This window comes from Arvicola amphibius, chromosome 1 (assembly GCF_903992535.2).
Source record: "Arvicola amphibius chromosome 1, mArvAmp1.2, whole genome shotgun sequence".
NCBI classification, from domain to species: Eukaryota; Metazoa; Chordata; class Mammalia; order Rodentia; family Cricetidae; genus Arvicola; species Arvicola amphibius.
The window spans coordinates 148,578,255-148,600,623 of NC_052047.1; the positions used below are offsets into that span (position 1 = coordinate 148,578,255).

The 22,369-nt window shown below is 41.0% G+C and overlaps 1 protein-coding gene across 15 annotated transcripts in view; it reads right to left on the reverse strand.

Annotated features, from left to right (window-relative positions):
* C1H11orf80 (chromosome 1 C11orf80 homolog) overlaps window positions 1-22,369 on the reverse strand; it is a 122,856-nt gene that overhangs the window by 30,380 nt on the left and 70,107 nt on the right. For 14 of the 15 annotated variants that reach the window (XM_038334572.1, XM_038334580.1, XM_038334564.1 and 11 more), the window contains 4 exons: window positions 13,676-13,759; window positions 10,199-10,248; window positions 9,807-9,878; window positions 9,035-9,230 (listed from right to left, as the gene is read on the reverse strand). In XM_038334572.1, coding sequence (XP_038190500.1) covers window positions 9,035-9,230; window positions 9,807-9,878; window positions 10,199-10,248; window positions 13,676-13,759 — 402 coding nt within the window. The remainder of the gene's footprint in view (window positions 1-9,034; window positions 9,231-9,806; window positions 9,879-10,198; window positions 10,249-13,675; window positions 13,760-22,369) is intronic. The other variant, XM_038334540.1, reaches the window with a different exon arrangement.

Sequence of the window (22,369 nt, forward strand, 5' to 3'; positions counted from 1 at the left end):
ACGTTATGAGGAGGAGAGATATGGGCCAGCTCTAAAAGTGCCTACTAGAGAGTTTCCCCCTCCTTACGTGCAGCCCAGGAGTAGCTGCCATTTCATCGACAGGGGCACTCTTGCGCAGTTAGCTGTGCATTATCCACCTTCAGTGGTGGTATTTCCTGTTTTTGAGGATCAAAATCAACAAAGATATCATGAGCCAGTCCCTTATAAAGAGTTAAAAGATTTAGTGGAAGCGGCAAAGACTTATGGAGCTAATGCGCAGTATACTCGCACATTACTGACTCGGTTGACCACCAGAGCTATGACACCAACAGATTGGTGGGAAATTGCTAGAGCATGCCTTTCTACAGGTCAATATCTAGATTATAGATCTATAGTAGTAGAAGCTGCTCACACTCAGGCTCGAGTAAATGCGCAAACGCCAAATCGAGCTCCCTGGAATGCAGACATGTTATTAGGGCAAGGGCAATGGACGGCTAATCAAACAGCCTATCCAGTGGAGGTATATCAACAAATTAATGAAATTTACACAAGAGCATGGAAAATGATACCAAAAAGAGGTGAAGTGACGGGCAACCTTACTAAAATTATTCAAGGCCCTACTGAACCTTTTTCGGAGTTTGTGGCTCGCATGATGGAAGCTGCAGGAAAAGTTTTCGGTGAGGCGGAAGAAGCTATGCCTCTGGTTCAGCAGTTAGTGTTTGAACAGGCTACTAAAGAATGTAAGAGAGCCATCATGCCGTGGAAAAATAAAGGACTGGATGCTTGGCTTAAGGCCTGCCGAGAGATAGGCGGCCCTCTAACTAATGCTGGTCTAGCGGCTGCTATGCTAGCAGTCTCCAGGGGGCAGGGAAGATTAGGTACCTGCTTTAATTGCGGGAAGCCGGGGCATATACGAAAAAATTGCCCCCAAGGTACACATAAAAAGAGCCAAGGTCAGAGACAGCCGGGCACATGCCCGCGGTGCAAAAAGGGAAAACACTGGGCGAATGAGTGTCGATCCGTAAAGGATATCAATGGACAGCCCATACCTAATGCAACATCAGCCATGTCAAAAAACGGGCAGAAGGGCCCACTACCCCAGGGCCCGAGAATTTATGGGGCAATTCAGGAGCCGAACATGAGACCACCCCAGTCATCAGAAGGGCCACCACAGGCTCCGCAGGGTTGGACCTCCGTGCCACCACCGGATTGGTACTGACTCAGAGTATGGGTGTTCAAGCTATAGACACAGATATGTCAGGACCTCTAGAGGAAGGAACAGTGGGACTAGTTTTAGGAAGATCCTCCAGTACTCTTAGAGGGTTATTAGTGCTACCTGGAGTGATCGACCCTGACTACAAAGGCATTATTAAGGTAATGTGTCATTCTCCGTTTGGCATCATTTCGATTGCACCCGGAGATCGTATCGCACAATTGTTAATTCTTCGATCAGACCATGAAAAATTTCCCGCTTATGAGAAAGAGAGGGGCAAGCGAGGGTTCGGCTCCTCTGGGGTTGAACTAGCATGCTTGTCTATAGGACTTGATGATCGCCCCATATGTACCCTAGAAGTAGAAGGAAAGCTCTTTACGGGCCTGTTGGATACCGGAGCAGATAGAAGTGTGATGCGTAAACAGAATTGGCCGAAGAGGTGGCCGTTACAGACGGCTGCACAAACCTTACAGGGTCTAGGATACAAAAATACTCCAGATGTGAGTGCTAAGCAATTGCATTGGAGGATGGAACACAGTCAAGGCACTTTTCAGCCTTTTGTCATAGACCTTCCTTTAAATTTATGGGGAAGGGATGTACAACAACAATTAAAATTGATAATTACCAATGATTATTCTCAAGTGAGTAAAGATGTCATGAAGGCACAAGGCTTTGTACCAGGAAAAGGACTGGGGGCTCGCCTTCAAGGACGAAGTGATCCCGTGTTGCCCACTCCCAAATCTGATCGGAAGGGCTTGGGTTTTTCCTAGGGGCCACTGATGATGCGTTACGCATCCCCTGGGGCACAGATACACCCGTTTGGGTGCCTCAGTGGCCCCTGTCTATGGAAAAGCTCCAGGCCGCACACATATTAGTTAAAGAACAACTTCAGCTTGGTCATATTGAACCTTCTGTGTCTCCTTGGAATTCCCCTATTTTCATCATAAAAAAGAAGTCAGGAAAATGGAGGCTGCTGCATGACCTTAGAGCAGTTAATGCACAAATGCAACTCATGGGATCTGTCCAAAGAGGGTTGCCTCTTTTAAGTGCTTTACCAAGAGATTGGCCTGTTTTTGCCATAGATGTTAAGGATTGCTTCTTTTCTATACCCTTGCATGTTTTAGATAAACATCGTTTTGCATTTACTGTTCCCTCTATAAATCATGAACAGCCTGATGAACGCTATCAATGGAAGGTCTTACCACAGGGTATGGCCAACAGTCCCACCATGTGCCAGCTATACGTGGATCAGGCGTTACAACCAGTGAGACGTAGTTTTCCCAAAGTTAGGCTGATCCATTACATGGATGATATCCTATTGGCAGCAAAACAAGAGCATATGCTAGAACGGGCATTAGTTGCCCTGGAGGCATCCTTAAAACAAAAGGGGCTGATTATTGCCGCCGATAAGATTCAAAAAACAAGTATTATAGAGTTTTTAGGAGCCCGTGTTACCCCAAAACAGATTTTTCCACAAAAAATTTGCATTCGTACATCACATTTACGCACTTTAAATGATTTTCAAAAGTTGCTCGGAGATATAAATTGGCTGAGAGGATATCTCCCCATTACCCGTGAAGCTTTGCAGCCGTTGTTCTCAATATTAGAAGGAAATCCTGATGTAACGTCACCTAGAGAGCTTACACCCAAAGGAAAAGAGGCATTAAAGATAGTGGAAAAGGCCATAGAACAAGCGCAGGTTCTTCGGTTTGATCCAGAACAACCATTATTGCTTTGCATTCTGCGCACTGTTGGTCATCCTACTGGAGTATTGTGGCAGACAGGCCCGATTTGGTGGATACATGGTCATACACTTGGTTCGCGCACGTTAAGCTATTATCCTGATTTAGTGGCACAACAGGCATTATTGGGAGTGAGGTTCAGCTTGACCTCCTTTGGCAAAATGCCAGAGAAGTTAATATTGCCCTATACCAAAGATCAAATTGAGGTTTTGACAGGGACTACGGATGATTGGGCCGTATTGATTTCCTCATATTCAGGCGTTATTGATAATCATTATCCGTCTGATAAATTGCTGTCCTTTATGGCACAGAATGTTGTATATTTTCCAAAGATTACCAGTGCTTCTCCTTTGAATAATGGCTTGACTATTTTTACTGATGGGTCCAAAACTGGAATTGGAGCCTATATGGTATATGGCTCCCCGCCTGTTACTCTGAAATTTCGCTCTGGAGCACCCCAAGTCGTGGAGTGTCAAGTAGTGTTGGAGGTCTTTAAGGCCTTTCCCCATCAGCCTTTTAATTTGTATTCTGATTCATGCTATGTAGTTAATGCTGTAAAACATCTGGAAGTGGCCGCATATGTTAAACCTAGTAGCATGGTTGCATCTTTGTTATTGCAAATTCAGAGTTGTATAATTCAACGTGCTAAACCATTTTTTATCGGTCATATTAGAGCTCATTCCGGTCTTCCTGGACCTATGACTGAAGCTAATGATATGGTTGATAGGGCTACCAGGGAAATGGCTTTAGTTGCCCTGGATCCTATGCAATCGGCTGAACAATTTCATAGAAAGTTTCATGTGCCTGCAAATACCCTTCGCCTTAAGTTTAATATTACTCGCGACCAAGCGCGTGAGATAGTTAAACAATGTTCCTCCTGTGTGATCTTTCATCATCCGCCTCATATTGGGGTTAATCCACGTGGGTTAAAGCCACTTACCCTTTGGCAGATGGATGTTACTCATGTTTCAGAATTTGGTAAACAAAAATATTTGCATGTTTCCGTGGACACTTGTTCAGGTGTTATACATGCCACCCCGTTATGTGGTGAAAAGGTCCTTAACGTAAGGACCCATTGCCTAGAAGCCTGGGCTGCTTGGGGCAAGCCTTATTCTTTAAAAACTGATAATGGCCCGGCATATGCCTCTAAAAGTTTTCAACACTTCTGCTCTATTTTTGAAATTAATCATACTACTGGTTTGCCCTATAATCCACAAGGACAAGGCATCGTGGAAAGGGCTAACCGCACCATTAAGGAATTGCTTCAAAAACAAAAAGGGGGAATAGCCGAGGGCGCATCCCCGCGAGATAGAATATCTCTCGCTCTCTTTACATTTAATTTTTTGACCTTGGATTCCAATGGCTGTTCAGCCGCGGAAAGACATATGGACCACAGACACAGAAATACAGAATTAGTAAAATGGAAGGATGTAATTGATAACAAATGGTATGGACCGGACCCTGTGATACAGAGGTCCAGGGGAGCTGTTTGTGTCTTTCCTCAGAATCGGCCAGATCCGGTGTGGATCCCTACCAGACTGACAAGGATCGTGACAACACTGGAACAGCCTGACGAAGAGCAAGGAGATGTTGCTGCTCCTGATCCTGTTGGTGAACCTGCCGGTTCCAGTTGAATCTGAAGAATCTTATTTCTGGGCTGTGGCCCGTACATGGCCCATTCCAATTCCTGTTCACAATGAGTCCACAATATTGCCACAATTTTTTGTTGATAGTTGCCAATTGAACTTAGTTTGCAAAAAGGTGGATGCTCAGGAACAGAAATTTAATCAAACTGTAGTGCCCCTAGCAGGAACTTTATGTTTTACCACAAATCAGAGCACTTCTATCTCAGACTGCATCTTGCTAGATGCTATGAATCTTACTGTAGCTAGAGATCCATTTTTAGAAGATACCCCTAATTTTTTGAGAAAGGCCATTAGCGTAGCCCTGCCTCAGGTCAGATCTGGAGCTAAATCTGGATCTGGCTCCTATTTCGGTTCCAATGATACTGTTAATGTTACCACTTATGGGATCAGTTGCAACCTTACAACGCCCAATTGGGTACAGGTTAGCAAGGTTAATAATAGTGATTCACAGGTTGGCAATAGTAATCATACTAGTAATAATATTTTTTCTTGGTCTGTCCCTAGATGCTCTGGTAATGATTTGAGCTATCCCCCTGAATTTGTGGATTGCAGAGGACGATATGATAAGTTTTACAATAATTCTGGATGGGTTCTTAGGAATCTTAACCATTTTAAGGTTAAAAGAAAACTTATGATAAAGGTTGGATCACCCTTTACACCATGGATACTTATGAATTCCAGAGGAGCTATAACTGAGTTGTCTCCATTTGCTACATTTGTTCGCTCTGGAATAATTATGTTAAATAATTATACAGGGATTATGAATCACACTTCTAAAGAAATTAATATAACTAGTGTAGAGAAAAAACATAATACTACTCTACGGCAAACCAGAGTTTGCCTGGATCCTCCCTTTGTCTGGCTTTTGTTTAATACTACAGGGAGTTCAAATAATACTGCAGTTGATTGCAAGAAGGATAATTGCTCTCTGTCACAATGTTGGAATTTCTACCATTCAGGTGCGATTGTTATGCGCATCCCTACCTTTGTGTTTTTGCCTGTAAAAGCCAATCCTAAGAACTTCCCATTAGCCACCCTGGTTCGCCGGAAAAGGGATTTTGGCATTACAGCAACTATTGTGACGGCTATTGCAGTGTCTGCTGCTGCAGCTGTTACTGCAGGAGTAGCTATGGCCAATCAAGTTCAGACAGTTACTTTTATCAATTCCGTGGTTCAAAAAACCTCGGACGCTATGTATATACAAGGAAAGATTAACCATCAATTAATGTCAGGTATTTTATTGTTAAATAAGAGAGTTGATTTGGTGGAAAGAAATATGTTAGAAATGTTTGATATAGTTACCTTTGGTTGTGTGGATCGTACTAAGCACTTGTGTGTTACCCCCTATACTGCTACCCTTAATGAATCCCGAGCGATTTCTCAATATCTAAATGGCAATTGGACAAGGGAATTGGAACAATTGCAAGCAAATTTTAGTTTGAAGATTTTGGCTTTGAATCAAACCCAGGCGACGATGGTTTCGCTGGGGGAATTTACAGATTGGCTGGTAGATACCTTTTCATATATTAAGGAATGGGCAGGGGTTGGCGTGCTAGGATTAATATTAACTTCGGGAGTGATATTGGCGTTGTTTCTGATTCTAAGGCTGATTCGGGTAAGGAAACGGGAAAAGGTGGCCATTGCTCGTGCCCTCGCAGCCTTGGAGGCCGGTAACTCCCCCCAAGCTTGGATCAGCATCTTACAGGACTCCTGACCCTAATCCCTGCTTTTGCACCCGAAGGCCATTGAGCCATTGCACTCGGAAAGAGGGATCGATGAGGTTCCCCTGAATCTGGGGATGTGTTGTCCTGGACAGGAGGTTTTGCACCTAAGAGTGCACTGAGTAGATCCACTCAGGAGATCATGACCTTATGCATATGGGTAGTCCTGCTTATTTTTCCCATCCCTGAGAAAAACGGGACATGTCTACATTTTCAGGGTAAGGTCCTCTGACCTCAGCCTTGACTGTCTTTTAAATGTCATAAAATTAAAAGGGGGAACTGTGGCGGCCGCACTTACATTTCGCCATTACAAGATGGCGCCGAGGGCTAAAGTAAACAAGTATGTGGCGCGAACTTTTCGCGCCACATCTGCCTAGCAACAGGTTTCCACCAATCCTTTTCTGCCACGTCACCTAATCAGTAGACACGCCCCGTCCTCCTCTATATAAGCCGCCACCCAGCCCGGCTCGGGGCCCCCTGCTTCCAGCTCTCCCTCAACCAAGCAGCGCTTCATTAAAGTGTGATCAGAGAAGAATCCTGTGTCGGTGGTGATCTTTCCCTGCTGGTCAGGGTTCGCTCGCCGCACTGCACATGTTATATAACATCATTGCTATTTGCCTTGAAAAAAAAAAAGGTCATCTACTTTGGGTTGAACAATTTTTATCCATAATTTTGGGGTTTTCCAGGGCTACTGTAGAGGTCCCACTGGAATTAAAATAATGGTAATAAAGAGGGGACAACATTTACTTCTATCATGAAAATTAGAGGATAGAAATACAGAAAGCAAAGCCTAGGTTTTTCTGCATTTCAGCTGCCTGTCGACAGACAGTGTCCTTTGCCTTCCAGAGATGTTTCAGTTTCATGAGGCTCCATTTATTAACTGTCAGTCTGAGCACCTGTACTGTTGGTGTTCCATTCAGGAAGTTATCTCCTGTGCCAATGTGTTCAAGACTATTTCTCCCTTTCTCTTCTAACAGGTTCAGTGTATCTTGATTTATGTTGAGGTCTTTGATCCATTTGGACTTGAGTTTTGTGTAGGGTGATAGATATGGATCACTTTGCACTCTCCAACATGCTGACATCCAGTTAGACCAGCACCATTGTTGAAAATGCTTTCTTTTTCTATTGGATAATTTTGGGACCTTTGTAAAAAATCAGGGGTTTGTAAGTATGTGGATTTGTGTCTGGCTCTTCAGTGAAGTGAGAGACAGGGGACTGCGTATGAAGCACAGTGGGAGATTGATGAGGCAGAAGGAGGTGAGCAAAGACCCACAATAGTCAAAAATATTTACCTGCTTTCTGAATAACAGTAAACACATATAGTTTACAATGATAAGTTAAAATAGTATTACTAATCAGGTCTGGCGGTGGTGGTGCATGTCTTTAACCCCAGCACTTGGAAAGAAGAGGCAGGTGGAGCTCTGTGAGTTGGAAACCAGCATGATCTACAGAGTAAGTTCCAGGGCAGTCAAGACTACATAGAGAAACCTTGTCTCAATATAGATAGGTAGGTAGGTAGGTAGGTAGGTAGATGGATAGATGGATGGATAGAGAGATAGATAGATAGATAGATAGATAGATAGATAGATAGATAGATAGATAGATAGATAGATAGATAAATTAACCCAACCCACTTGTCTAGTTACTGAAAACATGTAATGTCTAATGGTCCCAGTCTGACTGTGCACATGGAAGGTAACCTGAGGAGCTATACACCACCACAAAAATTGAAGTCATTCTTGCCTACACAACACACACACACATTTATTTTGTATGGTGCTGCAACATGATGTGGTCATCTACAAAATTCCCACTGTTACAAAAACAAAAACTTAAAACTCATGATGCTTTAAGTTTACAACTTTGTGCTGGGCCACATTTGTAGCTATCCTGGGTCACATGACATCACAGCCACGGGTTGTACATCCCTGTGTGAGGAGCTTCACATGGACTATAGTTCACCACAGCAGGAGAAAAATCAATCCACGAGATGCTCTCATTTTTACTTTAAAGCTGAGGAAGCAGAGTTAGGTTGTTTAAATCAGCTGCTTCTGTCACACAGCATTTACACCCCTGTGTCCCAGTCTCAACAAAGCACATAGAACATTTACTCATGGGATAAACCAGGGGTGGTGGCTCACATCCATAATCCTAGCACTTGGGAGATGGAGGCAGAAGGACCAAGAACATCTAACGGTAAGGAGTTTGAATTCAGCCTGGAATATAAAAGAGCCTGTCTTAAAAACAAACCAACAAAACCACTCCTTACCCCAGGCTCTCCCAACTTCAGCAATGAATGCTGGTTTTCTTATGTGAAGTTCCTCAGGTGTTAACTTTTGCCTAAACACATAGTTTTAAGTAGGACTTACTACTCTTATTCCACTCCACTCACTTATTTAGTAACTACTACCTTTTCTCCTGAGCACTCAACGTGCTGTGTGAGTTACTCTTGTCAACCACAGAAAATGCAGATCACAGTCCTTAGCAAGGCATGCAAGATCTAGCACCCTCGACCCCAACCATGTTTTCTGGGCTCATCTCTACCTTTCACTATCTGTTGTAGTCTACCATTCTTTGGCAAATACTTCAAGCCTAACATTCACACTGGGGTTATACTTTTATACAAATCATACAGGGTTACAGATAAATAATTCATATATTAAGACTTGCCTAAAATTAGAATTAAAAAATTCATCTTCAAAGGCAATTGGATAGAACCTGTCAAAAGGATATGGAAACTGAAGAAATCCTATCCCGTTGGCGGGAGAAGACCTTGGGGCTTGGGCACAGAGCAGCAGCTGGAGTCAGCGCCAGTTTCCCCAGCAAGCCCATGTTGGCCATGCCATCAGGGATGGACAGTGGAGCTGGATGTCCTAGCACAGGGTGGATTCTGCTGCAGTGCGATTCAGTTGAATTCAGTTTTGGCTTACTATTAAAAAACATACAAAATGAATTTGACTTTTTTCTTCAAGAAATTATTTAATGGGCATTTAAAATTCCTTAACTGCTCAGGATATGCATAGCCCTATGGCCTGTCATGTCATCTTATCTGCATAAGATCAGAAAAATTAGCATTCCAAAGACTATTATCATGGTTCCTGTTTATGTTGTCTCTCATGATAGCTGCTTATTCTCAAGTAGTATTTTCTCCAATACAATTATACTCTATGGTTCCAAGCGTATGTTTCCAAAAGCATTCAAAGACCAGCCTTGTGTGTGATGACTGTGAGCAAATGGTCTAAAACTGACCCCGCGACACCTGAACGTCTGCTTCTGTGCACACTATACTTTCCTCTGTGTAGGTCTGAGGTCACTGTTAAGTCAGAACAATGAGAAAAATTAAACTCTCATCCTCTCCAACAAAAAAGGCGGTGGATTTGTTTTCCCCCACAGTTCTCTTCTAAACAAAAGAAATACAAGCAAAGAAGAGAGAAGAGGAGGGGAATTGCAGGAGAGGAGGAGAGAGAAGAAAGGAAAAGGCATGGAGATCATTTCTAGCTTCTACCTCACATAATGCTGAAAGCCCACAACAAGAGTGATGCCATTGGACAGTCTCAAAATAGGCTCCTTCTCTGCCCTGCAAAACAAAACAAAACAAAACAAAAGAGTCATCTTTCAAATCAGTCTCTAGTTGGCTCATGACACTACCACCCAGAGATCACTGGAATTCAGCAACCAAAAACCAGAATGAAAACCACAACTTTTATGCTCATTCCCCCCAGTGAAGGGAAGAAACTTGTAAGGGACGAACATATTTACTTGTTAAAAACTAAGAATATGTGAAGGTCTCAGGATTAGTTTCAAGATTTTGGACTAAGAAATCAAACTGTAAACCTGCTAGAAGCACAGGGCAATCATGCTTAAAAGTCATTCAGAGCCATAAAATCATTTACAGACCCAAAAATCTCTGCAGAGAGGATCCCATTCACCGTCAAATTAAACTTGAGCTGCAAAACAACAAATGAAGGGTAAGATTTCATTCTAGTCAAGGTTGAGATTAAAAAATGTCCACAACACAGAGCAGTAGAAACTACCAGAGAAGTGTTGCTGCTCACACACCCAACCTGCAGGACCAGAAGAGGCCTCAGTGGAGTGCAGGGATTCCAGGGAACCACCAGAAAGGGATTTAAAACCTCCCCTCTATAGCATGGACTGGCTCACTGTGAGCCTTGTCAGTTTGGTTGCTCACCTTCCTGGACTTAGGGGGAGTTGGGAGGACCTTGGACTTAACATAGTGAAGGGAACCCTGATGGCTCTTTGGCCTGGAGAGGGAGGGAGTGGAGGTATAGGTAGAAGGGAGGGGAGGGAAAGGGGAGGAGGAGGGAAGGAGATGGAAATTTTTAATAAAAAAAATGAGAGAAAAAAAAATTAATAAAAAAAAAAAACCTCCCCTCCCACACAGACCAGAGCCCCTGCTAACACTGAGGCTCAGAGACCAATGCCCTTCATCCTGGCCCCCACAGCACCACACAGAACCTGCTGGAGTCAGAGGACTTCTGAGTGCTTCCTTTTCAACTCAGCACAGCTTTGCAAGAAATTAGCTCCACAAAGACTCTTACTTCTTCCTGCTGTTTCTTACTCTTGCATGCATATCTTGGGACTGTTTTGCTTTTGTTTGTATTGTTCAGTTTGGTTTTAGGATTGTTTATGCTTCTCACCCAGCTTGCTCCAGGACATACTTTACTGTGTTCTTTGCCTGCATCTCTTATGCTTCCCCCTACCCCCATCCTGCGCCATTTCTTTTCCTTTTCCTCTCACCCTCACCCTCTCCTTGTACGTCTTAACTGTAATCTTCCAGATTTAAAAATTCCAGCTTCCCCCTCCCAGCTACTTTATCTACATCAGTTATTTTTAAAATCTCATCCTTACTTCTTATCCTTACTCACTCTCCTTCTCTCCCACTTCTAATCTTTTGCAAATCGAATTTAAAAATCTTAAATTATCTGTATATATTCATTTTGGTTCAGTGCCACCAGAGGCCAGAGAGGATGTCAGATCCCCTGGAGCTAGAGTTACAAATAGTTATGAGCCACCTGATATGAGCGCTAGGAACTGAACTCAGGTCCTCTTGCAAAAGCACATACTGCTCATCGTTTTACAAAACATCAGAAGTGGGAAGGAAGACAATGTGTGCTTAACCACAAAACAATCTCTCTTGCTCCCAACTCATCATTTGACTGACTAAAATCTGAGTAGATTTCCATACCATTCTTGGTTGTTTATCTCTAGCAATTATGAAGGGAATACTGTTGTTAATTGGCTAGAATGGTATTTGCATAGCAATATAAGACAGCTGAGCTGCGGTTGCTCTTCCAGTTAAAATTCTAAGAATACAGAACTTACGCCAGGTACTGTTGAGCTCCTGGACTGAGGTATTATTCTCTGAAGTATATATTGAACTCTATCACATCAGAGTCCTACTTGAAAATTGTGAACACTTCAACTGAAGCAATGTAGCTGATTAAAAATAAAAAAAAACAATGAAATAACACCAGATGATAATTCTAATGCAGCAGCAAAGTAAGCAGAAATGACTAAGACATGATAACACCTCCAAAATTACTAATCCTATAAAATTTCATCTAAGGAAATTGAGGTAGATGAGTTTCTAGACAGAACTCAAAAGAATGATTATAAGTGCTCAAAGACACAAACAGATGAATGAAATCAGGAAGGCAATGTATAATATAAAAGAGGGAACCCACAAAAAGGCATACTCAAGAAAAACAAGTGGAAACACTAGAAAAAAAACATAGGAAGTTAAATAAAAGAACTATGGAAAGTCTCTGCAATATCATAGGTCATGGAGAGAACAAAATGTCTGTGCTTGAAGAGAAAGTGGAGAAACTGGGCCAATTCAATAAGGACAAAGATAAGAAGAAAATACCACCAGACAGACAGAAAGACAGACAGACATAAATAAACCACATCAGAATAATAGTTAAGCAAGAGAAGAATAGGAAAAACAAGTACTACAGAATCAATAAAATGATAGAAATCAACACACACCTCTCATTAGTAACTCTGAATATTAATAGTCTCAATTTCCCCCCAAAAGGAAAAGACTAGTAGATTGGACCAATAACTAGGAATCGTTTGTTTGTTGGCTCCACAAACTTCATCTCAAAAAACAGCAACTTCACCCTTAAGTTGAAAGTCAGGTGTTCCAAGTAAATGCACCTAGGAAACAAGCAGGTGTTGCCCTTCTAATATCTGACCAAACAGATTTCAAACAAAAATTAGTGAGAAAAACACACGAGGTCACTGATTAAGGAAAAAAAAATCTGTCAAGAGAATATAACATTTTAAACTTATATGCTCCAAATACAGGTGCACACGATTTCACAAAACAAATGTAACTAGATGTAAAATCACAGATTAATAGTAATGGGTACCTTCAATACTCTTACCAATAGATAGGCAATCTAAACAAAAGAATAGATAATCTGAACCAAATAACATCATAGATAATGAACTTAACAGAGAGCTACAGACTATCCCGTATCTAAAATTGCAGGAACTTTCTCTAAAAAAAAAAAAAACAACATAGGTTAGGACACAAAGTCTTAAATACAGGAAAACTGAGCTAATTCCTTGTGTTCTATCTGATCACAATGGACTAACACTACACCCCTACTACAGGGAAAACCCTAGAACACATATAGACTCATGGAGAGCAAACAACATACTACTGAATGATGAGTGGCCTTACAAGAAGGAAATAAAGACATTCTTTGAGACAAATGCAAACAAATGCAACATACTGAGATGAGTGGGACTGTAGTCCTAAGAGAAGTTTAAAGTTCCAGGTGACTACAGTAAGAAATCAGAATGATCTCAAGTGACTTAACAAGATGCCTTAGAAATCCAGACAAAGAGCAAGTCCCAAGTCAACAGAAAGATAGAAGTCACTTACAATCAGGGTAGACATTAACTACATGAAAATCAAAAAATATACATAGTTGGATTTTTGAGAAGATAAACAAGATGTAAAGTCCTAGCCAAACTAACCAAACAGAAAAGACTCAAATGAATGAGACTAGAGATAAAAAAGGAACCACTACAAGAGATGGCTATGCAATTTAGAGAATCATTAGGTCTTATAAAAAAAAAAAAAAAGCATGTTCCTCTAAACTAGAAAATCTAAAGCTCATGATCAACCAAAATTAAACCAAGGTGAGCCTGGCATGGGGGTGCACACCTCTGATCCCATATTCAGGAGGCAAAAGCAGGCAGACCTTTGAGTTCTAGGCCAGCCTGGTCTCCATAGCAAAATCCAGACCAGCCAGGGCTACTCAGTGAGTTTCTTGTTTTGTTTTTTATTTAAAGAAACTATAGATAAATTAATACTATTTAAAGAATATATAACTTCACCTTGTGATGAACTATGATGATTTTTCGTAAAAAACGCTTTATAATCAGACAGTCTGTCATCAAACTTCGAGGATTTTCATTAACCTGTAACAATAAACACAGCCTGTAACTCCACATATGTAAACTCAACAGCACAAATAAGTTAAATAGGAATTTCTTCCTATAAGAGTAAATATTCAGGATATCCTAGCCCAAAACTCCAGTGGAAGCACCTGCTCCACCAGAGGCCAAGCTGGCAGCCAGAACCCCAGGCAAGTGCCCCCTCTTCTTTCTCAGTGCCTGCCCAGCCCACCCAGAATTAGCCCTCCCCTCCTTGTTAACATATCCTGACCTCCAGAGGACCCTCAACTGGACCAAAGGACACAATGGCTGCCAGAACTTCAGCCAACTTCAGGTAGAAAATCCCTACCCCACCAGAGGCCACCATAGCCATCAGAAGTCCAGCCCCCAATTTGCATGGAGATTGGCCTACTCAACCACAGGCCACTCCAGCCAGAAGACCAGAGAGGAAACAGAAACCAAGGGAACAAAACACCCATCCAACAAAGGCAAACTCAGAAATTGGTACCTAGACCTATAATCACCCCAAACCCAGATGCCTAGATGCTAATGTAAGAACACAATTAACAACAGCCAGGGCATTATGCCACCACCCAGAGCCCAGTTATCCTACTACAGCAAGCCCTGAGTATTCCAACACAGTTAAAACACGAGGAAACAACATTAAAACCAACTTTATGGCCAAGTGGTGGTGGTACACGCTTTAATCCCAGCACTCGGGAGGTAGAGGCAGGTGAATCTCTGTGGGTTCGAGGCCAGCCTGGGGTACAGGCTGAGTACTAGGACAGGCTCCAAAGCTACCAGAGAAACCCTGTCTTGAACTGCTCCCCCAACCCCAAAACAAAACAAAAAACAGCTTTATGAAGATGATAAAGGTCCTTAAAGAAGAAATTAATAAATCTCTTTAAAAATCGAGGGAAAAACAAAAAATTAGAGGAAATGAATAAATCCCTTCAAGAAAGTCAAGAAAAAACAGTTGAAGGAAACAAATAAAACTGTTTAAGACCTGAAACTGGAAATAGAAGCAATAAAGAAAATACAAACAGGGAATTCTGGAAATGGAAAATCTAGATAAGTGAAGAGGAATTACAGACATCATCACCACAACAAACACCACCAAAAGAATACAAGAGATGGAAGAGAGAGCTCAGGCATTGAAGATACGATAGAAGAAATAGATACATCAGTCAAATAAAATGCTAAATCTAAAAAAATCCAGACATAAAAATTCTAGGAAATCTGGGACACTATGAAAAGACTAAACCCAAGAATAGTAGGAATACAAGGAGAAAAATTCCAGCTCGAAGGCCAAGAAAATATTTTTAATAAAATCATAGAAGAAAATTTTCCTAAAGAAGGACATGCCTATAAAAGTATAAGAAGCTTACAGAACACCAAATCAATTGGACCAGAAAATTCCCCTTGCTACATAATAATCAAAACACTAAACATGCAGAACAAAGAAGGATTATTAAAATCTACAAGGGAAAAAGGCCAAGTAACATATAAGGGCAAACCTATTAGTATTATCCTCTAAGAGACTACAGATACCAGCCCAAACTACTATACCCAGAAAAACTTCCAGGCACCACAGATGAAGAGAACAAGACATTCTACGATACAGTCAAATTTAAACAATATCTATTCACAAATCCAGCTCTACATAAGGTACTAGAAGGAAAACTTGGGCCAAAGGAGGTTAACCACACACATGAAAACACAGGAGATAAATAATCTCACGCCAGCAAAACCAAAATGATGTGGGAAGGCCTTCTGTATTATGTGTTGCTTTTATTGGTTAATGAATAAAGAAACTGCTTTGAGCCTATAGCAGGGCAGAACAGAGCTAGGCAGGAACACTGAACTGAATGCTAGGAGAAAGAAGGTGGGGTCAGAGAGAAACCATGTAGCCCTGCCAGGGACAGACGCTGGATGGAAACTTGCCAGTAAGCCACAGCCACTTGGCAATACAGGTTAATAGAAATGGGTTAAATTAAGATGTAAGAGCTATTCAATAACAAGCTATAGCTAAAAGGCCAAGCAGTGATTTAATTAATACAGTTTCTGAGTGATTATTTCGGAAGTCTGGGCAGCCAGGAACAAACAAGCATTTTCCTACAACACCAAAAGAAGGGAAGCATAGGTGCTCATGTGCACACACACACACACACACAGACACAGACACACACACACACACACACACACAGAGAGAGACACACACAGACAAACATCACCATCCCACTATCAACAAAATAACAGAAATTAAAAATCATCATTGATTTTTGATATCTCTCGGTATCAATGAACTCAATTCTGTAGCACAAAAATAAAAACCCAGAGACAAATATTGGTGTTCATGCTGAAGATCAGAAGAGCAAAGCAGCCAACTACTAGAGAGACCTCTTACCTCTACCAGATCTTCAGACTGAAAGGGCGAGAGCCTGTTTCCACGAATCCTCAGACTCCACACTCCACTGAGTTCCTGTATCTCCCCTTTATATTCCTCTCTGCGCCCAGCCATATCATTCCTGTCTCCACCTCCCTAGTGCTGGGAGTGTGTGACTTCTGAACACTGGGATTAAAGGTGTGAACCAACCACCACCTGGATCTGTTTCTGGATCCATCTTGTATAGTGCAGGGTAGTCTTGAACTCATAGAGATCCATCTGCTTCTGTTTCCTGAGTCACCACTCCCTGGCCTGTATGGCTGCTTTGCCCTCTGATCTTTAAGCAAGCTTTATTTATTAAAACATGGATAATATATCATTACACAATTCCCCAATAAAAAGACATAGACTGGGGGCTGGAGAAATGGCTCAGAGGTTAAGAGCACTGCCTGCTCTTCCAAAGGTCCTGAGTTCAATTCCCAGAAACCACATGGTGGCTCACAACCATCTGTAATGAGGTCTGGTGCCTGCAGGCATGCAAGCAGACAGAATACTGTATACTTAATAAATAAATAAATATTTAGAAAAAAAAGACATAGACTAACAGAATGGATGTGAAAACAGGATCCATCTTGCATACAAGAAACACAACTCGACATCAAAGATAGACATTGCTGATGTGGGATTCCCCTCGTATACTGTGAATACCATTGGTTAGTAAAGAAGCTGTTTTGGGCCTGTGATAGGGTAGAGCAGAGCTAGGTGGGGAAAAGTAAACTGAATGCTGGAGAAAGGAGGCAGAGTAAGGGAGAAGCCATGGAACTGCCAACAGAGACACATATGCTGAAACCTTGCTGGTAGGCCACAAGCCTCATGGTAAAAATATAATATAATGGAAATGGGTTAATTTTGGGAGTCTGGGCAGCTGGGAAACAAACAAGCAGCTTCCTACAACACATTACCTCAGAGGAAAGGGTTAGAAAAATATTTTCCAAGCAAATAGGAGAAAGTTGGTTTAGTCATTCTAATATCTAACAAAATGGACTTCAAACCAAAATTAATCAAAAGAGACAGGGAAGGAAAAATCTACCAAAATGATCTTTCAATTCTTAACATCTGTGCCCCAAATGCAAGGGCACCCACATTTGTAAAGAAAACACCACTAAAGTTTAAATCACACAAAGACCCTCACACATTGAGAATGGAAGACTTCAACACCCCATTCTCACCAATGGACAGGTCATCCAGACGAAAACTAAATAGAGAAATAATGGCACTAACAGAAGTTATGAACCAAATGGGCCTACCAGACTCTACAGAACATGTCACCCAAATACAAAAGAACACACCTTCTCATCACCCCACGGAACATTCTCCAAAATTGACCACATATTTGGTCAAAAAGCAAGTTTCAACAAATACAAGAAAACTGAAATATCTCCCTGCATCCCATCAGACCACCATAGATTAAAGCTGTATTCTAACAACCACAAAAACAGGAAGCCCACAAATCATGGAAACTGAACAACTCTGTACTGAATGACTACTGGGTCAAGGAAGAAAGAAATATATAGAGAGAGACAGGGAGGGAGGGAAGAAGGAAGGAAGAGAGAGGGAGCAAGGGAGAGAAAAAGGGAGGGAGGGAGAGAGAAAAAAAAGAAAAGAAAAGAAATTAAAGACTTCCTAGATTTGAGGACAGCCTGGTCTATAAGAGCTACTTCCAGGACAGGCTCTAGAAACTACAGGGAAACCCTGTCTCAAAAAAAAAAAAAAAAAAAAAGAAAAAGAAAAAAGAAAATCAGAAATAAAAAGGGGACCATAACAGCAGACCCTGAGGAAATCCAAAGAATCATTAGGTCATACTTTAAAAACCATTCTCTGGGAGGTGGGGGTGGATTGGGAGGAGTAGAGGGAGAGGAAACCTGCAGTTGGGATGTAATGTATGAGAGAAAAATTAAAGTTTTTTTGAAAAAGGAAAAACAAAATGAAAAATCTGTATTCCACAAAACTGGAAAAATCTAAAAAAATGGGTAATTTTCTCAATAGATACCACTTACCAAAGTTAAATCAAGATTATATAAACAATTTAAACAAACTTATAACCCCTAAGGAAATAGAACCAGTCATTGAAAGTTTCCGAACCAAAAAAACAAAGAAAGAGAATTACAGACCAATTTCCCTTATGATCATTGATGTAAAAATACTCAATAAAATATTGCAAATCAAATCCAAGAACACATCAAAAAGATCATCCACTATGATCAAGTGGGCTTTATCCCAGAGATGTAGGGATGGTTCAGTGTACAATCAATGTAATCCATCATATAAACAAACTGAAAGAAACAAAAAACCACATGATCATCTCACTAGATGCTGAAAAAGCCTTTGACAAAATCCAACACTCCTTCATGATAAAAGTCCTGGAGAGATTAGGGATTAAAAGGACATAACTAAACATAATAAAGGCAATTTACAAGGAGCTGATAGCCAACATCAAATCAAATGGAAAGAAATTCAAAGCAATTTCAATAAATCAGGGATAAACCAGACATGGCTGTCTACTCTCTCCATATATATTCAACATAGTACTTGAAGTTCCAGCTAGAGCAATAAGACAACTGAAGGCGATCAAGGGGATACAAATTGGAAAAGAAGAAATCAAATTGCTTTTTGCAGATTACATATATATATATATATATATATTATAATGTCGTGGTTTGAATAGTTATGCCCCCCCCCCAATGACTCATGTGTTTGAATGCTTGGCCCATAGGGTATGGCATTATTAGGAGGTATGGCCTTATTGGAGTAGGTGTGGCCTTGTTGGAGGAAGTGTGTCAATATGGAAGTGGGCTTTGAGGTCTCATATATGTTCAAGCCATGCCCAGTATGACAGTTCACTTCCTGTTGGCTGCATGCAGATCAAGATATAGAATACTCAGCTGTCTCTCCAGCACCATGTCTGCGTGCATGCTGCCTTGCTTCCTGCCATGACGATAATGAACTAAGCCTCTGAAACTGTAAGCCAGTCCTAATTAAATGTTTTTCTTTATAAGAGTTGCCATGGTCATGATATCTCTTCACAGCAATAGATATCCTAAGACATAAGTGACCCCAAAAATTCTACCAGGGAACTTCTACAGCTGACAAACACTTTTAGTGAAGTGGCTGGATACAAGATTAACTTAAAAATCAGTAGCCTTCCTAAACACAAATGACAAAATAACTGAGAAATCAGGGAAACAATACCCTTCACAATAATCACAAATAATGTAAAATATCGTGAGGTAGCTCTAACCAAGCAAGTGAAAGACTTGTGAGACAAGAACTTCAAGTCCTCAAAGAAAGAAACTGAAGAATACATCAGAAGATGGAAAATCTCCCACACTCATCAATCAGATGGACTAACATAGTAAAATGGCCATCTTACCAAAAGCCATCTACAGGTTGAACACAATCCCCATCAAAATTCCAACCCGATTCTTCTGCCCATGTGTTGTAGACTACTTCCCACTTTCTCTTCTATCAGATTCAGTGTGGTCAGATTAATATTGAGGTCTTTAATCCATTTGGACTTGAGTTTTGTGCATGGTGATAGAAATTGATCTACTTTCATTCTTCTACAGGTTGACATCCAGTTATGCCAGCACCATTTGTTAAAGATGCTTTCTTTCTTCCATTGTATACTTTTAGCTCCTTTGTCGAAAATCAGGTGTTCATAGGTTTGTGGGTTAATATCTGGGTCTTCGATTCGATTCCATTGGTCAACATCCCTGTTTTTGTGCCAATACCAAGCTGTTTTCATTACTGTGGCTCTGTAATAGAGTTTGAAGTCAGGGATAGTAATGCCTCCGGAAGTACTTTTATTGTATAGATTGTTTTGGCTATCCTGGGTTTTTTGTTTTTCCATATAAAGTTGATTACTGTTCTCTCAAGGTCTGTGAAGAATTTTGTTGGGATTTTGATGGGCATTGCACTGAATCTATAGATTGCTTTTGGTAGAATTGCCATTTTTACTATATTGATCCTCCCAATCCAAGACAGACCTTGAAAGAATAATACTTAACTTCATATGAAAAAAAAAACCCAGGATAACTAAAACAATCCTTTACAATAAAAGAACTTCCAGAGGTATTATCATCCGTGATTTCAAGCTATACAACAGGGCTATAACAATAAAAACCATATAATATTAGCATGTGAACAGGCAAGTTGATCAATGAAATTGAATCAAAGACCCAGATGTAAATCCACACACCTATGCGCACCTGATTTTTGATAAAGAAGCCAGAAATACACAAATGGTGTTGGTCTAACTGGTAGTCAGCATGTAGAAAAATACAAATAGGTTCGAGACCAGCCTGGTCTACAAGAGCTAGTTCCAGGACAGGCTCCAAAGCCACAGAGAAACCCTGTCTCGAAAAACCAAAAAAAAAAAAAAAAAAAAAAAAAAAAACAAATAGATCCACAGAAGAATGCAAATAGATCCATGTCTATCACCCTGTAAAAACTCAAGTCCAAGTGGATCATCATAGAACCAGATGTACTAATAGAAGAACCTAATAGAAGAAAAAGTGGGGAATAGCCTTGAACACACTGCCACAAGAGACAACTTCCTGAATAGAACACCAACTGTGAAGGCACTAAGATCAATAACTATAAATGGGACTGAAATTGAAAAGCTTCTGTGAAGTAAAGGACACTATCAATAGGACATAATGGCAGCCTACAGATGGGAAAATGTTTTCACCAACTCCACAAACAGTATACATAAAAAAACTCAAGAAACTAGATATCAAAAAAGCAAATAATCCAATTCAAAACTGGGGTACAAATCTAAACAGAGTTCTCAACAGAAGCATCTCAAATGGATGAGAAACAAAGGAATATTCAACATCCTTTGGGAAATACAAATCAAAACTACTGAGATTCCATCTTACACCTGTCAGATGGTTAAAATAAAAAACACAAGAGATAGCTCATGCTGGCAAGGATATGGAGCAAGGGAAATCACTCCTTTAATTACTGGTGGGAGTGCAAACTTATACAGCCACTATGGAAATCAACATGGTGGTTCCTCAGAAAACTGGGAATGGATCTACCTCAAGACCCAGCCATACCACTCTTGGGCATATACCCAAACCATGCTCCATCCTACCACAAGGACACTTGCTTGACTATGTTCATAGCAGTTTTATTTATAATAGCCAGAAACTGGAAATAACCCTAGATGTCCCTCAAAGAATGAATAAAGAAAATGTGGTAATTTACACAATGAAGTATTACTCAGTTGTTAAAGACAATGATATCATGCTGGAGAGATAGCTCAGAGGTTAAGGGCATTGGTTACTCTTCCAGGGGTCCTGAGTTCAACTTCCAACAACCACATGGTGACTCACAACCATCTATAATGAGGTCTGGTACCCTCTTCTGGTGTGCAGGCACAATGCAGACAAAACACTGTATACATAATAAGTAAATAAATCTAAAAAAAACCCAACGATATCATGAAATTTGCAGCCAAATGGATGGAACTAGAAAAAAAATCATCCTAAATGATCCAAAAAAGACAAACATGGTATGTACTCATTTATAAGTGGACTCTAGCTGTTAAGTAAAGGATAATCATACTACAATCCACAGACCCAGAGAGGCTAAATAACAAGGAGGGCTCAAAGGGGGAATGTATGATCTCCCTGAGAAGAGGAAATAGAATATACTTTTCAGGTAGACTGGAGGCAGGTGAGGATGGAAGGAGCCAGGAGGGATCAGGCCTGTGGGGAAGAAGAGATGACTAGAACTGGGGGTGATACAGAAACCTAGTGGACTCCCTGAAACCTAGAGAATGACCCTAGCGAAGCTCCTAGTAATGGGGAATACAGAGCCTAACCAGCCATCTTCTATAATCAGGCAAGACTCTTGGCAGTGGAAGTGGGACATCAACGCAGTCACAAAACCTTCGACGTACAATCTGTCCTGCCTGTAAGGTGTACAGGGTAATGGTGGCACAGAACTTGGAGTGTCCAGCCAATGACTGGCACAACCTGAAAGCCATGCCTGACACTGCCTGGATGGCTTGGAATCAGAGGCTTGGCAGTCCAGATACCCAAGATAGAACCAAACACAACTGGCAAAAAAAGTCAATAAAATTATTTCTAATGATATTCTGCTATACTCAGATCAGTGCCTAGCCCAGTAGTCATCAGAGAGGCGTCATCCAGCAACTAATGGAAGCAGATGCAGACAGA